This window comes from Meleagris gallopavo, chromosome 3, assembly GCF_000146605.3.
Source record: "Meleagris gallopavo isolate NT-WF06-2002-E0010 breed Aviagen turkey brand Nicholas breeding stock chromosome 3, Turkey_5.1, whole genome shotgun sequence".
NCBI lineage: Eukaryota > Metazoa > Chordata > Aves > Galliformes > Phasianidae > Meleagris > Meleagris gallopavo.
Window position 1 is genome coordinate 82456267 of NC_015013.2, and position 15791 is coordinate 82472057.

The 15791-nt window shown below is 40.7% G+C and overlaps 1 protein-coding gene across 1 annotated transcript in view; it reads left to right on the forward strand.

The window, feature by feature from the left end:
* The first annotated feature begins 222 nt into the window (after positions 1 to 222).
* The window catches only part of FER1L6 (fer-1 like family member 6), a 71836-nt gene continuing 56267 nt past the window's right edge, over positions 223 to 15791 (forward strand). The window contains 6 exon segments of the mRNA XM_003205270.4: positions 223 to 1122; positions 8824 to 8906; positions 12145 to 12271; positions 13226 to 13280; positions 13356 to 13487; positions 13802 to 13864. Coding sequence (XP_003205318.2) covers positions 1088 to 1122; positions 8824 to 8906; positions 12145 to 12271; positions 13226 to 13280; positions 13356 to 13487; positions 13802 to 13864 — 495 coding nt within the window. The 5' untranslated portion in view covers positions 223 to 1087.

Sequence of the window (15791 nt, forward strand, 5' to 3'; positions counted from 1 at the left end):
GTTGCCCAAGGAGGTTGTGGATGCCCCATCCCTGGAGGCATTCAAGGCCAGGCTGGATGTGGCTCTGGGCAGCCTGGTCTGGTGGTTGGCAACCCTGCACATAGCAGGGAGTTGAAACTAGGTGATCTTCGAGATCCTTTTCAACCCAGGCCATTCTATGATTCTATGAAATATGAACCTGGTCAATCATTTGCATTAAACTGCACAAAGCTCTTTAATTTGTCTGCTGCATTTCATACTCCCATAGAACTGTAATTGCTTGAAATACTATGGATACTTCATCACAGCAGTGAACTTAAGTATGTATCTTCAGATGAGTCAAATGCAGTTTCAAGGGTGTCCTTGAAGAGAGGTACTGATTCATGCCAATAGCCTTTCGGCTTTATGGGTCAGTTCTGTCTTATTTGCATCAGGAAAGGTTAAGAATGGTGTGAAAATGGTCTTATGGGAACTGCAGAACAAAATAGGTCTTGTGCATCTTTAACCTGTTCTATGTAAGGATGGAGCATGGTCAAGAGGAAGTGTTAAGGAAGCAGTTATATATACAAGATTGGAGGAAGGAAATGTGAGTAATTTGTTAAGGTTAGTAACTAAAATTGGCATGCATTACTAACTGGGGAGGTGGGAGGAGAAGAACAGGGAGACACAGTCCAGAGCCCTGTATGTTGGGCTGCAGTAAAAAGATGAGAAAATCAAGGGTGGAAAGAGTAAGAAAATGGAGAAAATGAAGTTCTTATTTAATTACAGCAGAGTATAAATACACAGAAAGTTCAAACAAGACTAATGTTCCAGAGGGTGATATCTCAGTTTGGAAGCCAAGACCCTTCCAAGATCTCTTGGTGAGATGAAGAGGCTGATGTTCTTTTAGCTCAGAGCTGTTGGAGGAAAGCAGTGTGTGGCTTGCTGGCTTCTCCTGCAGATCTCCCCAGAGCAAGAGTTAATGTTTGCATAGGGAAAAGTCTTTGTTCCGGTTCAGTGTTTACCAACTGGAGTGACCAGGCACAAAGTAGATGAGTCTTAGATAAAACAGAAGCTTGGAGAACCTGTTCACAGTGTAAGAGGCAACAGTTGGAAGTAAAAAAGCAGGATGGAGCCCACAGCGGTGGCAACTCAGGCTCACAGGTATGTCTGATATCTGATACTCTGGGGGAACTTTTCCAAGGGTTGGTTTTAATTCAGCTGGTTGCTTTTGAAGTATTCTTCCAGGAGGAAAAGAAAATACACAAATCCTCTTTTTCATGTTTATCTGCTCATGTAAAAAGTGATTATTATTGCCTCTCTTTTTATATTCCATACTGTCTTGTGCTTTCTCTCATCACTTCTACATGCATGAGATCAGGGTACATTTGCTCAGCCAGGCAGATGATTGCTCAAGCTGCCTGTGGAGAGGGAATGAATATACCCCTCCAGGCCATTTTTTAGATTTTCTGGGTATAACAGTGTCTAAGGAAATACATTTTAATTAACACACCAAGAACACGAGAGCAACTGGGTCAAATTTTAAGCCTCCTTCACATCAGTTTCGTTTTTCCAAGAGGGACAGAGAGAGGATGCCTGGGAAACAAGTCTGTCAGACAGGTGTAAGAAAATGATCCTGTCCTCAGCAGCTGCACAGAGTCAGGGAGTTGGAGCTGGATGGACATTAAACCCCACTGTGACTAGGTTTCCATAAATGCAAAACATCTTCGATACTTTGGCCCCAACAATGTTCCTTGCAACCTGCTGTATAATTTATACTTCTTACTGTGGAACACTTAGGCTCATGTTTTTTAAGCTTATCAACTGATTGAGTGCTCCTGCACTGTAATCTGAGGACTAAGAAGCTGAGAAACTCCTTCTTTATTCATGTTCTCCATATCATTCCCTATTTTATAGCTCTTTTTGAAACACCATTTCATCTACAATTAGGTGGTACAGCAGATTCAAGAACTTAACCAAGAGCACAGTGGTCACAGGAGGCAGCACTAATTGGGATAAAATCACTTTTCAGGTCAAATGTGATCAAAGAATGCACAAGTTTTACACTATCAGCCTGATTGGGTATAATTCTGGCAGAAGCTTATATGGGGGGCTTTGAACATTTTGACAGAATTGCAGTAATGAACCTTCTCATGATTCAAATCTAGCATGACTTCCATCTGATTCAGATCTGTGTTTATGATGTCATGTGGATTCGCCAATGCTCTAGAGGCAAAATGGCACTTATTTCTGAAGTCCATCCTGATGATACCCAGTATGGTGCTGCCTTTCCTGACTGGTGCTTCACTCTGAGCTGCTGATTTCAGAGATGACTTCATCAGTGATGACTCCATGACCATCTCCATGAAACTGACTGCCAGTTCTGTGTTCAGTGCCACACATGCTTGTTTTTAACCTCAGTGTACCACCCTTAGGCACAGGTTGTCATCTCTTTTCCTGGCTGAATAAACTCTTCCAGGAGCCATTGCCACTCTGCTGTGTTTTCTGAACGTTGCTGAGTTTTGTGTCGTATTTGAGAGGTGCCATCCAAAACAGCAAGCAGTAGCCAAAATACAATAATTCAGTGCCATACAATGCTCTCTATCATATTTTCATCTCATTTTTTACAGTTTGTAATAGCTGATTTCACCTTCCGACTGGTGCAGTGCACCAAACTGGTGTTTAATGTGGAATTATTGACAGAGATAGAATTTCTTCCCTGAGTAGTAATGGCTAATTTAGAGCCTATTGCGGTATATAAGATTTAGTGTATAACTAACAGGGACCACACTAACGTCATCTTGCAGTTTTGTTTTTGCATTGTTAATGATAAATTAATAGTTCAGGCAAGATACATAATTCCATAGTATCAGATAGATGGGAAAAGTAAGAGTTTAGGAGCTGATAGCACTGTGTACGCCAAGGCTGGTCTTTAAATAGCAGCTTGTCAGGTAGGATTGTGGATTCACCTTCTTGAGAACTTAAAGGTTTTCAATTGCAAATCCATGGACTTGTCAGATGGGGAATCAAGATGACTGAAAGCAAGCTAAAAGCCCAGGGCTATGGGTTGTGAAAGAACAACAACAGAAATAATGGATCTGGGGAGAAAGAGAATCTCATTACTGTATCAGTGTAAAGTATCTGACAATATGTTGTGTGAAGCAATCCTGCCCTGGCAAAAGAGAAAAATTAAACAAATAAGCAGACAGTATCTTTGCTTAACTTTCTATGGTCCTGAGAAGAGAAAGCATGAAAATGAATACACCATTAACTGCTCACTGAGGTGTTTCTTGCTTTGACTGATTATATAGATGATATTTTATTAATTTCTCTGCGACAATTAAATGCAATTAAATACGTTTCTTCCCTGACTTAATTTATTATCAGGAATGAGATATTAGCTTAATAAAAATTCTGTTTAATTAACTAATTATGCTCGCATTAAAGCTTTAAATTGACTAGACTGCTTAACCTGAACCCCCCTCTTTATTTTGTAATTATATTTTGAACTCTGAAATGAGTGGCTTTAAACAAGGACGTTATTTACTTTCCCTTTCAGTTTCCTTGACTTGTACCTATTCTTGAAGTGATAAAATGGGCCAAGAATCTTTCTTTTGTTTTTTTCATTTAAAAAGAAGTGAGAAAATATTTTTTATGATCTAGAGAATTATTTGAGGAAAATAGGGATTAATTATGTAGAAATGATTATTCTCCTAATGCAGTATTGTTTGATATACTGCAAAATTATTTGGATAACTAAATTTTGTTGAAAGAGGCAGAATTTTAAGAAGCCGCAAAATATAGAAGCTACCTAACAATAGACAACATGCAAGCAACAAAATGCAAAGATGCAGATCTACCTAACAAGCTGTATGTTAATGTGTGAAAAGGCTGAAGGCTGTTCTTTCTCTTTTTCTGATTTCTAACACTCAGATCAGGCATTGGAGTGAGATTAGATCTGAGCCTCACAAACCTTTGATCATCTCTGAGCTGATGGTTTTGATGGCTCTGAAAGGTTTGCAGAGGCTGCTTCTTCCAGGGAGGAATGGGCCTTCGGGGAATGAAGGCAGCTGTCCCAGCTAGGATTGTCTGCTGCCAGAAGTGTGCTGGCAGCTCATTCACCCTGTCCTTATGTGGACTTCTGGATGGTCGCTGGAGACATTCCAGATAAAATTGGGTTTGTCTCTGCCTGCCCTCAGTGTTTCCAAAGGTTCCCAACATCCACCTCCTTGGCTGTTTTCCTCTGTGCCATCCAGGAGCACAGTTCATGTGTCAGCATTACAGAAAGTCATTCCAAGACTGATGGTTGCACAAATTAGCCTTGACCAACAAGAAAAAAGCAATTTCCTTCATCCCGTGGGGAGTGGGTCAGGTAACCTGCATCTGAAGTGCCCTTGAAGTGTCTCCATTGATGGTGAAAACACTTGGGATATTAGAAGCCAACAGCAGATTTGGTGAGATGAGTCTCTCCAGTACCTTTTGGGGATGGAGTCTACTATCCACGTCTGGAAATGAGGACTGAATGGATTATGTGTGACCATTCATACAAGAAGAAGGGATTCTCCTCAAATGTGAATTCTAAGCACATGGATTTCTGGAAGTGTTTTACTGGAAGATGAAACTAAGTTTAAAGTTACTGTAAAAAAAAAATCAAAGAGAAATTCAGTGTATGGTAAGGTCACTTGTACTATTATGCTGACAAGTCTGAAGTGTTCTTTTCTGCGATCTTTCCCTTAAATTATGTTGCAAATAGCAATTATGGAATATCTGAGAGAACATTTTGTGGTGCATGATGAGATCATGAAGCCTCTGTGATAACAGGACAGCTTAAATGAAAAAGAAGGGGCATGAAAGGATTTTTTTGGAAAATTGACAAGCTCAAAAGCTGGAAGCTGTAGTGGGTAAATCTTGCTGAGAGGGGAATACAATTTGTGAGTCTTTCAAGAAGTTTGATAATGAAGTTAGAACCCCAATGGACCTGTGGCAATGGTAGAGGGAAATGAACTCTTATAAATCGAACACATTCTCACTATAATCAAATGCTATTGAGCAGTTGGTGAACCACTCTTACTTACTACTTATGCTGGGGAAACTTCAAGTAACTGTGGTCAAACTAAGACTCCTGTTGTCACTGTACATGTGCAGAAGAAAAAAGACTATCTTTACTCTAGATTTTTCACAATCCCCATGCAGACAGAACTGAGAGATTCTATTTATTTATTTATTTATTTAAAAAAATAAGAAATGCTTTCAATTAGCTGAGATGGCAAATTTCTAATTGCTTCTTTTTAAGGTAATTATAATAGGAAAATTCCAAGGTAGTCATGTCTGTAACCTGTAGAAACTAATTTCTCCTCTTTGGAAATGAATTTGTTTTACTGTACTTTAAATCCTGTTGGCTCCAAGAAAGAACAAAATCTTTCTCTGTCTTAATGCATTGTGTAATATATGGGGTCTGAACCTTCACTGCAGTCCTTCAGTGCTGTTTTCAGCCTCACCACGGGCCAAAGATGGATGAAAGACTTTTTCTGCACCCCAAATAATCTGCACCCTATATGCATCCCAATTCACCAGATTCTCACAGTGCCATATTTGTTCCTTACTGACAGCCAGGAGATCCCCTGCAAAGCACTGGAGAAATTTTTTCATGATATATGTCTCTCAATATGTCTTTTAATTATTATCAGTTTCCCATTCTGGTTTGCTGGTTTGCTGTAACTTTTCTTCACAATTAAATGCACATTGAGTTTTCAGGTGACTTAAGGTATTTGACCACTGATTGGCATCAGATTTGCCCAGTTTGTGGGTGCTATTTTGTCTGAGCTAGCTGGACTGTACTTTCTCCCAGGGAACCTATTTTTATTTATACAGCAATTTAGGTAAACAAATCCTTTGATGATAGGGGAATAAAATGTTGCCATTGTAATAAATGCTTTGCTTTCACTCTTACCACTGGCATTACTAGCAGAAAATTCTCAAGTGGTATAGATTGTTTCTCCTCCTGAAATATGAGGCATATTTGTTTCCTTGGAAAAACTGTAGTATGAAATCATGCCCACGGAGACCTCTTCTTGAACTAATGTTACCAGTAATTGGGAAAATGATAGAGAACAGTGGGTTGATAGACACCACTGCTCACAGATTCGTGTGGGTTTCAGTGAATGCTTCAGCTTTAAAAATGAGATGTAGAGAACTATATTTTCAAAATATAAAAGCATGTAATTTCAATATTTCAAGATGAAATGTTTCGGCTATGCTGATATGTATTCTTTGCAACTTTTCACAATGCCTGCAAACAACTCTTTATTCCACTTTAAGTACACAAAATGTGAAAACTGAGTGAAGCTGAGAGTGGGCAGGGGAGATCTGCAAGAATGTGACTTACATTTTCACCAAGAAGTCAAGCAAAATGAATCATCTGCAGCAACTTTGGATTTCTGATTATATGTTAGAGTGGTACAATTAATTCAAAATAAGTCTATGGGGTTTTATCTAATAAAAATAGCTTCCCAAATCTGTTTTTGTTCTATTATTTTGCTCCCTTCTCTCCTCCCCTCTCCACCCTTCCTCTCCTTTCCCCCCTTATTTTGGTCTTACTTCAGGCCCTTAAAGTGCAGAGTCCATTATTGCCCACTCCTATCCCAAGCACTGTTCAGTTTATTATTAAAGAGGAACTGTTGTGTATGGCTCCTATATTCTTGTAACTGTTTTGCCAGACCTTGATTGGCACCAGGATGTGATGCATGCAGACTTTAAGGGTCATTATTAAACACTAGCTTAAACCTCTAGAAAACCAGAAAAAATGAAACGACACACTCCGGTGCTCAGAGGTTTGATTGCTGCTCCCTAGTCTCCTCTCAAACACTGAATAATGCAGCTTAAAAGCACCCTTTTTGTTAAGGGAAGAAAAGATAAGAAAACCATGAGATCAATAAAAACCAACCAGTCTTTTCCCAGAGTGTGAGGACAGCTGTGTTAAATTTCCTCACTTCAGTCTCTCGGGGAACCAAATGCAGGACAGCAAGTATGTCCATCCCACTGCTTAGAACTATGGGTTAAAAGAAGAAATCTGGGCACAGTTTTAGCACAAAAATAGTTTATCTTCCATGTTGCTGAGTACAGATTCTGTGCTAATCTCTCTTCAAGGACAGTGGGGTGAGATCTCATCTTCTATTGGAACTTGAATTGGAATTGGAAGTAGATGATCTTTGAAGTCTCTTCCAACCCAAGCCATTCTGTGCGTCTATGATCTTCCCTCCTTGGCTTTTCTCTGCAGTATATGAACTCCTACCTTGGCTATAGGGTATGAAGAATCAGAAGTTGAAGCAGGAGGTCAGGTTGGAAATGGAGATTATTAAATTCATTAGTCTTGTAGTCATACTTTGTTCTTTGCCTGTAAAATGACAGAACAGCCTCAATACCCCACTCCAGGGCCAGTGCTCCTGGATCCACAGTGCAAACAAAGGGGATTTGATGGGATTATGTTATCTGGCCACTAAGGAAGCATTCCTTGGAGTAGATATGAAAGGAATAAGAATCACAGAATCATAAAATCATTTAGGTTGGAAAAGACCACTAAGGTCATCTAGTCTAACCATCAACCCACCACAACCCTGCCTACTGAACCATGTCCCTCTGTGTGACATCTACCCTTTTCTTGAAAATCACCAGAGATTGTGACTCCACCACCTCACTGGGAAGCCTTTTTTAGTACCTTGCTAAGAACATTCTTTGTTGAGGTGCAAACACTCTATGACTTATAGAGATGTTCCTTTTGTCTTCTTCTGTGAAACAAACTACTCTGTCTCTCTACTCTCTAAAAAGCTGAAGGAGCAATGGGAAGGTAAAATAGGAAAAGGCAGAACAGCACAAAGCTCTGAATAACCAACCTGGCTCCTTGCTGTTGCTTGAAGAATGCTTTAACTTAGTTCAGCAGCTGAACTGCTTTCTGCCACAGGGCGATTTGCAGTGGGTCCCTGATGAATATCTTGTCATGTTTTCTCTGTTACGGCAGCCAGCCCAGGTCTGTGCTGGCCTGCCTGGATCTCACCCTATCAATGCCTGCTGCTCCCAAATAACTGTGCTAGGCTTCTGGCTCTGGTTAAAATAGAATGAATGCAAGAGATAAAAAATCCTTAATGAAAGCAAAGCCATTTTAACCATGATCATAGAAATGATCATAGAAAGCTTGGTTTTAAGCTGCTGAATTCCCTCATTCAGTATGGGGAGGAGTGGGAGGCAGAAAAACCACATGCAGTGGTAGCTGGGGTTGGTGCTAGGCTAAACTGTCCCCATAAAACAGCTTGAGGAGGATCTCTTCTCCAGCTCTGCTTGTAGCTTTGCTGCTGGAGGGAATGAGAACTAATTAAATAAAAGGCAAAAGCTATGGTGGTGAATATGCCACCAGCACTGTGCACATTCACACCAAGGAAGTTTAAAGAAATGCTTTTATGTTTATCTTAATTCACTGCAAAACTGCTTTTGGACTGGAACCTAAAATCTGTAGGAAGTTTTTGTTTCTAGTATTGCCACAGGAGTGAGAATTATGTGTGGGCAAATCAGTAGAACTGGAAACTTGAACTTCCTTTTTTTGCCTCTTCCTGCTCTCTTGGGTTTGAAAAGAAACTCTGGCTCTCTGTCAGCATGCTTGCCCGTATTGTGCCAAATTTTTAAAATAAACTAAGTTAGATGAAGCATGAAACTGGAGCATTCTCTTGTTTGCTTTCAATAAAAGGCAAATCAGAATATAATGATATCGCTTGGAAATCAAAATGCCCTCTCAGCAGGTCTTTGAATTAAATCAGAGTCCAGCACAGAAAAGGGCTGGAAGCTGTTACAATGATTGTTTTTCTTTAATTTTTTCAGAAAGGGGCTATTTGGTGGCATGAAGCTGAAGAAGAAGAAAAAAGGCGAGAAAGGGTTGACTATTGCAAACAAAGACGCGCTGGGTAAGGCCTCATAAATCAATATTGCAACTGGCGAGAGCAGGCTGGGGATCGTATTATACCTCATTTCATGTGAACTCATTTGAATTGTGTCTTACAGTTGCTGCCTTAGTGTTGATAAAATGGGCAGTAAATTCTTTATCACTCTTAGGTACTCAGAGAGATTACTCTTTTTGCATTAAGTATTTTGTTAAATCCACCTTTGGATCCTGCAAGTTCAAACTACTGTCTCTGATAGAGTAAAACAAAAATAGGCAGATGGCAGGATTTTAACAGTTTTTTCTGTTCTAGAGATGGAAACATCATTTCACATTTCCTCCTGAAGATCTATTTCTTCTAGAAACCTGCAGAATAGGCTGGATAGATCAAGCAATTTTCCTCTTAAGTATATGGTGGAGTGGTTTTTGTTCACTTTCTTCCTCTGTTTTTGCTTTTGTTTTTTATGTTTAACAGCTGTAAGTGCATCCATAAGACATGCAGAGTCTTTTATTTCTTACCCTTTAACACATCATTGTTTTCCAAGCTAAGGAGATGCTCTCCAGCACTCCTACCACTGCCATTTTCCTCCTCTCCCCATAGTCCTCTCATTCGCCTCCACAAAAACTCACATTTTGGCCACAACAAATTCTTTGCTTTCTGTGGTGTTATGTTACAGTTTCATGCCTCAAATTTAATGAGACGTTTAAAATGTGGACTCCTTAGTGTTTAGTGCAGCCTGTGAATTACAGTGCTGCCATAAACCAGCCATGTGTATCTTGACTCACTGTTGGGAAGAAACAGGAACACTAATTTTGTGTCATAAATACTATTTAGCTAAAGGGCACTACTTTAAACAAAAAGATTCTCTTCTGGTCCTTATAGCAAGGAAACTCCACTTCTGAAGAAGAGAAACCAACACCATCAAGCTTCTTAGTAATGACAGTTATGTTAGAGTTTATTCACCTTATGCTCTATAAAATATGCCGAGCTCTAGGAGATAAACTACATGGTAACTTGCTTTAGTTTACCATGTAATCATTTGTATATGTGTAACTGCTTATTTCAAATGATTATGTCTTTGAGACGTTGGATGGATTGGGGTCCTTATGCTGCTTCTTCATATATATCATTACTGTTTTGTGGAAGAGTTGGAACTAGCAAAGATGCAGATATTGCCATCTCTTTCTTGTGTTAAATGGGGATTTGGGCTTAGGAGACCTAGCAGAGAAGTGTGCAGTGAGGGAGTGTGGTGATTCATTAAACCACTTGCTGTATGTACACAAGGGAATAATTCCTGCTGTTACGTGCAATATATATATGGCAATTGAGTAAAAAGGATATTGATTCAGATACTAAAATGTCAAGAGAATGGAACTTTAAAGCAAAAGAAGTGTTGCAAAGAGTTTACATCTCAACGGAAATGTGGACCCTGCAGAAAGTGGCCCAGGCAGGACGTCACAATGGCACATGCCTGTTCCCAGCTGTGGGGTGGAGGGGAAGATTTTTCTGCTTTAGCCTGCAAAGCAAACAACACAGAGTACTACAAGCCCCTAATCAAACAGCATGCTCTAGAGTAAATAGGATTTGGGGCGTAGTCATGGGGACTTGGTACTACAGATGCAAAACTCTGGACAGACACCCTTCACTCAAGGGCTGTAAATCAAGTCATGTCTACATGGACACAGACAACTCACTCTCCCTGTTCCAGGCAGAATGAACAAGAGCCAGAGGGGCAGTCAGAGAACACATATAGTATATGAGATTGCTCCATCAAGAGATTGGGTATGTCAGCTCAAGCGCAGAGCTGCATAACAGGGCACTAGGGCACCCAGGCTGGCTTCTCTGCTGGCTCATTTCTGATCACCTTCCAGCACAAGCAAAACTCCTGTCTCTGTACCTGTCTGGCGGTTTGCTGGGAGCAGGGGCTTGTGGAATCCAGCTGCAGAAGAACCACATTCACACCTGATAATTGCTCTAATTAGAAAGTGAGTTTTACTGTACGGTGGATGGTCCTTTGCTACTATCAGCAGTTTCTAAGTACTCAAATCACCATGCCTTTGCAAAGGGATGTGGAAGCAGTATTAAAACCCTTTATAGAATCAAATAATTGCTTCAGCTGGAAAGTACCTCAAAGATCATCCAATTCCAAACCCCCTGTCATGCAGGGCTGCCACTCCCCAGATCAGGCTGCCCAGGGCCCCGTACAACCTGGCCTCAAATGCCTCCAGGGATGGGGCTTCTCTGGGCAATCTTTATCCAGTTTTGTAGTTGGGATACAGTGCCACAGAACACTTGCAGAAGATACATTTGGATGTATTTCCTTTCATTTGATGCAAGGATGTCTCCACAAGGTTGTCTAAACCTCTAAGTATTGCCGAGCAAGTCTGTTTGACTTTTGTGGGTGCCATCTGACATCTTCTAGACCAGAAATAGCTCAAGTCCAGAGTCACTGAACATTTCTTGCTTATCTCTATATATTAGAACCAATGACAGGCAACCAATATCTAAACTTTCACCTAAAATGGACAGGTTCCTTTCCAAGCCAGGTGCTGAACACAAACACACTCAGCAAGGGGCAAAGATGCTGGCAGAACTTCTGTTGGGCCAGGAGGACTAAGCAGAGCAGTGTGGGAAAGGCCACACTATCCAAATGTAGATACGTACCTATGAGCTTGTTTCTGGGACTCAGAAGAGTGAGGAAGAAAAATAGGCACTTCTGAAAGCAATTTGTCTCGTTTGAGCAGAGCTGTCTACAAGAGATCCAATGAATCATGTTCAACTCTCTTTTTCTGTCCGTGACCTACCATTCGTCATCTCTGCAGCAGGTAAAGGTGAGGAATGATTTCAAAACTAGGCTCCAATTTGGTAACTTAGAGGGAAATGGAGGGTGTTGGATTGAATGACAGATTCACTGCTGCAAATACAGGCAAGTAATGGTGATTATCTGTCCCACCATCTTTCTAGTAGATGAGAGATGAGGCAGTCAGGTGCCATTGGTACATGTGCCTGTTGTGAATGCACACGGTGTGATGAGAAGTGCCGTACCCTCAATTTATCTGTAGTATAATTTTTTTTTGCATGGAAGAGAACCTGCTGTTGTCATCAGTGCTGCTCAGTACAAATCCTCATTGTGATCACTGTGATACCCAAGTAAATAAAATATGCACCTCATACTGATGAATTCGCTGCTCTTCTCCAAGTTAGCTTTTTCTGGCAGAAATCAGATACTGGGTTTATTTTCTTGATTGTTTTTACTTACCAGGTGATCATGATGAAAGTGAAAAGCTTCACCATGACACTCTTGGAAGACAAGAAGAGGGAGAGGAAGACCTGATGAGCAGCAATGCGTTGTCCAGTGCTTTTGGATCCTTAAGCCCAGAGAGGAAAAGGTTCTCCTTTGCATATTTTATGTCCCTCAAAACACCTTTTCCATCTTTCTCAGGAATGATATTGGCATAGGACAATACATCTGTTGACAGAAAATCCATTTACTGACACAGTGATCCCTTCACTCCTTCCACATGACAGAGTGGATGTGCTTGTCAGCAAAATATTATCAGCTCAAGGCAGATTGTCACCAGATGCTATCTAGTTCAGGGAGAGATTGAAATGGATGCTAGAGGGTCTGAACTCTGCTGCTAATGAAAATGAGCCAAATTGGCCAGCAGTCTCTATAATCAGATGTTTTATGTAGTTGTTTTTCAAGAGGGGGAGGAAAGGAGTAAAGTTTGATGGGATCAATGGGTGAGATCATTTGCTTGAATAGCAGGTAGCTGTTCTGGGCTGTGCAGATGCCAAGCATTTCCCTATAACCAAATGCATGAAAGACAGAGAGATCTAAGTGGGATGTCATGTAAATCCAGGTATGAAATTTTATAGTATTCAAGAAGTTTGCCACTTGAACTAGATAAGAAATGTGCCATCCTATTTTCATGTCTTATGAAAAGCAATAGGAAAAAGTAAAAGACCAGTTGGCACTGTTCTGCAAGGAAGCTGGAGTTGTACCTTGCATGTGCTAATGAGAGGCATAAGCAGAGCAGTGCTTGTACCCATCTTCCAACAGGAGAGCAAGGGGCTATGTTGTTTTCTATGTGCAGGGCCCTTGCCCATGGACAGCTGCAGTGGTTCAGATCATGATGCAGCTGCCATCTGATCACAGGTCTGAGCCCTTGGAGCCACACATGTCCCTCTGATGATGCTTGAACGACTGCTGGTGAAATCAAGCCTAACAAAGCTACCTGCCAAAAGCAGTGACAGCTTAGTGACAAAAACTCTTTGCAATATACATCCAAGTAGTAGGTCTAGCCAGAGATACCTAATGAACTATTTTGTGGTTGATACAGGGCAAAACTGGTGCCCAGAATTCATGAAGAGGAGATGAAAACCCAGAACTACCAGGTGAGCAGGGGGTGGCAGCCCTTACACACCTTTGACATGAGCTGGGAAAATATGTGTTGTCCTTCTTCCCCACAGATTGCCATCACAATCACTGAGGCCAGGCAGCTGGTGGGTGAGAACATCGACCCCGTAGTCATCATTGAGATCGGTGATGAAAAGAAGCAAACAACAGTGAAAGAGGGCACAAATGCTCCCTTCTACAATGAGGTTGGTGCTTTCTTTTGGGAAAGACATTTTCCTCAATGGCTCTGAGACGTCTCCACTTGGTGACTTGAACTGGAATGGACAAGCTGGTAGCATCTGCACATCTGAGCAGGGACGTCCGTTCAGTAGCAAAGGGGTCTGGGCTTTCCCTTTTGTCCTGGGAACAGGGAAAGGTCTTTGCCATACCCACCACCACCTATCTAGCTCCCAGATTTTTACCAAGGTCTGTGGGGTAACTGAAAAAACTAAGCCATGATGCTGACAGTGCTGCTACCAGCACAAAGATGATTCTGACCTGCTGTCCCCTTCTTCCACAGTACTTTGTGTTTGATTTTGTTGGACCACAGGTGTTTCTGTTCGACAAAATAATCAACATCTCCGTAAGTACCTAGGAAAGCCCAGTACAGTAAGTAATAGTGTCTGTGTCATTTTGGCTCTGAATGTTTCTTCCTAGTGCAATTAAAAAGAGACATAATGTTCAGTGTCAAGGGTGCTATGAAAGCAATATGAAGTGTTGGAAGAGGAAAGGAGAATGGAGAGGAAAAGGAGGAAAGTCAGCTGGCTGGCAATTATTTGAAGGAAAGCAAAGCTAAACATAAAGGAAGATGAGGTGTGGATTTTCAGGGACACACATTGCTGGCTTGGCACTCTGTGACACAGAAAGATAAACTTCACCTTAGAAACATCACAAGATAATAGAATCATAGAATCATAGAGATTGGAAGAGACCACTGGAGATCAAGTCCAACCCCCTGCTAAAAGCAGCTTACCTACATCAAGTTGAGCAGGAAAGCATCCAGAACCTTCCATGCTGTATTTTTGTTTGTTTGTTTGTTTATTTGTTTGTTTGCTTGTTTGTTTTTCCATTTCTACTGCTAGAAGTCCCACCACTTGGGATGAATAGTGAGTTGTTGTCTTAGGGAAGATCATGGATTTTCCTAAAGTGCCTTGTCCATTTCAAAAAGTGCACCAGGAAATGGTGTGTTAGCTGTGCTTGACAAAGTCAGGCTTTGCTCGGGAGCTACAGGAAAGCACATGAGCAAAACCTTCTTGAGGTGTTCAGAATGTGCCTGCTTTGCAGAGCTGATTATGAAATGACTTTTCCCAGCTACAAAAACCAAAAATATTCATTTAAAAATGACCATCTGGACATCTGGATTCCCAGTGCTGGTAGTAAATTGACAGAATCCTAAGCTCAGATCCACTCAATCACACACACATCTCAAATACATGAAATTCATACCTGTGCAGGATATCTGCAGATCTGACCTTCACATATCCCCAAGGACAGAGTTTATTACAGGCTGACATTGTTCCCTCTTCTGTTTCAGAGTAGATATTGTATAACTGTTAGGATTATATCACAGCATATGGCCTTCATGAGTTCTTCTGATGTGATAGCATATAAGGACAATACTGACACATCAAATATTGTGAATTACTGCATTTTGGGAACGTATAGTAATTTTTCTCTGAGGTACAGTCAGTCTGCTGGAACTGATATTCTTTACATAATACTTACATATCTCCAGTGGTGGACAGGAATATGCCAGCTTTCTGAGTGTGTTGATGTGTGGGGAATGTGCCAGCATTAACTGGTGTCAATCTGCAGAGCTTCATAGGGCTCAAAGAACATTTTGATATAAACCTGGTGAAGGTGAAATTAAAGAAGGGGTCCTAGATAAAAATGACATTTTAAAAAGAAAATATTAACGTAGTACAATGCTCACTGATGCTACTGAAATGAGAAATTCATTACTTTTCAGCACAGTTTTAGAGAATGCGACATGTTGGGGTAGAAATAAATAAGAAAGGAAATACACTTTGGGAGAGAAGGAATCCTTGGGGTTGGAAAGCTTCAAGGCACTTGCTTAGCATGAATATGACTTAAAGAAAAACAAATATTTGTAGCTGCCATTATCAGCAATCACTCATGCACTGAATCCACATAATCTTTGAAAACAAATTCATCTGCATCTGGAAGCTCAAGGAAAGCAAAAAAGATTAGTGCTATTTTGCATGAGTCCAGCAGTTCAGCTGCATTCAGACTCTGAATTTGAGAAGAAAATGAGATTTTCCATTTCCTAGCACGTACTAGTGAACAAATACTTTTCTCCTTTTATATTTTCCAGTACATTCCAGAAACCCTGTAGTAATGTTATGATGCACTGAGATGCCCCTTATGCTGCAGTACTGAAATACTCCTCAGTTTAACACTGTTCATACTTGTGCTCATTCAGAAAATCTGAAGAAAACTGTCTCTAGTCTGGAAAGATACAAACCTTTAATGTGCAGTGTAGATGTGAT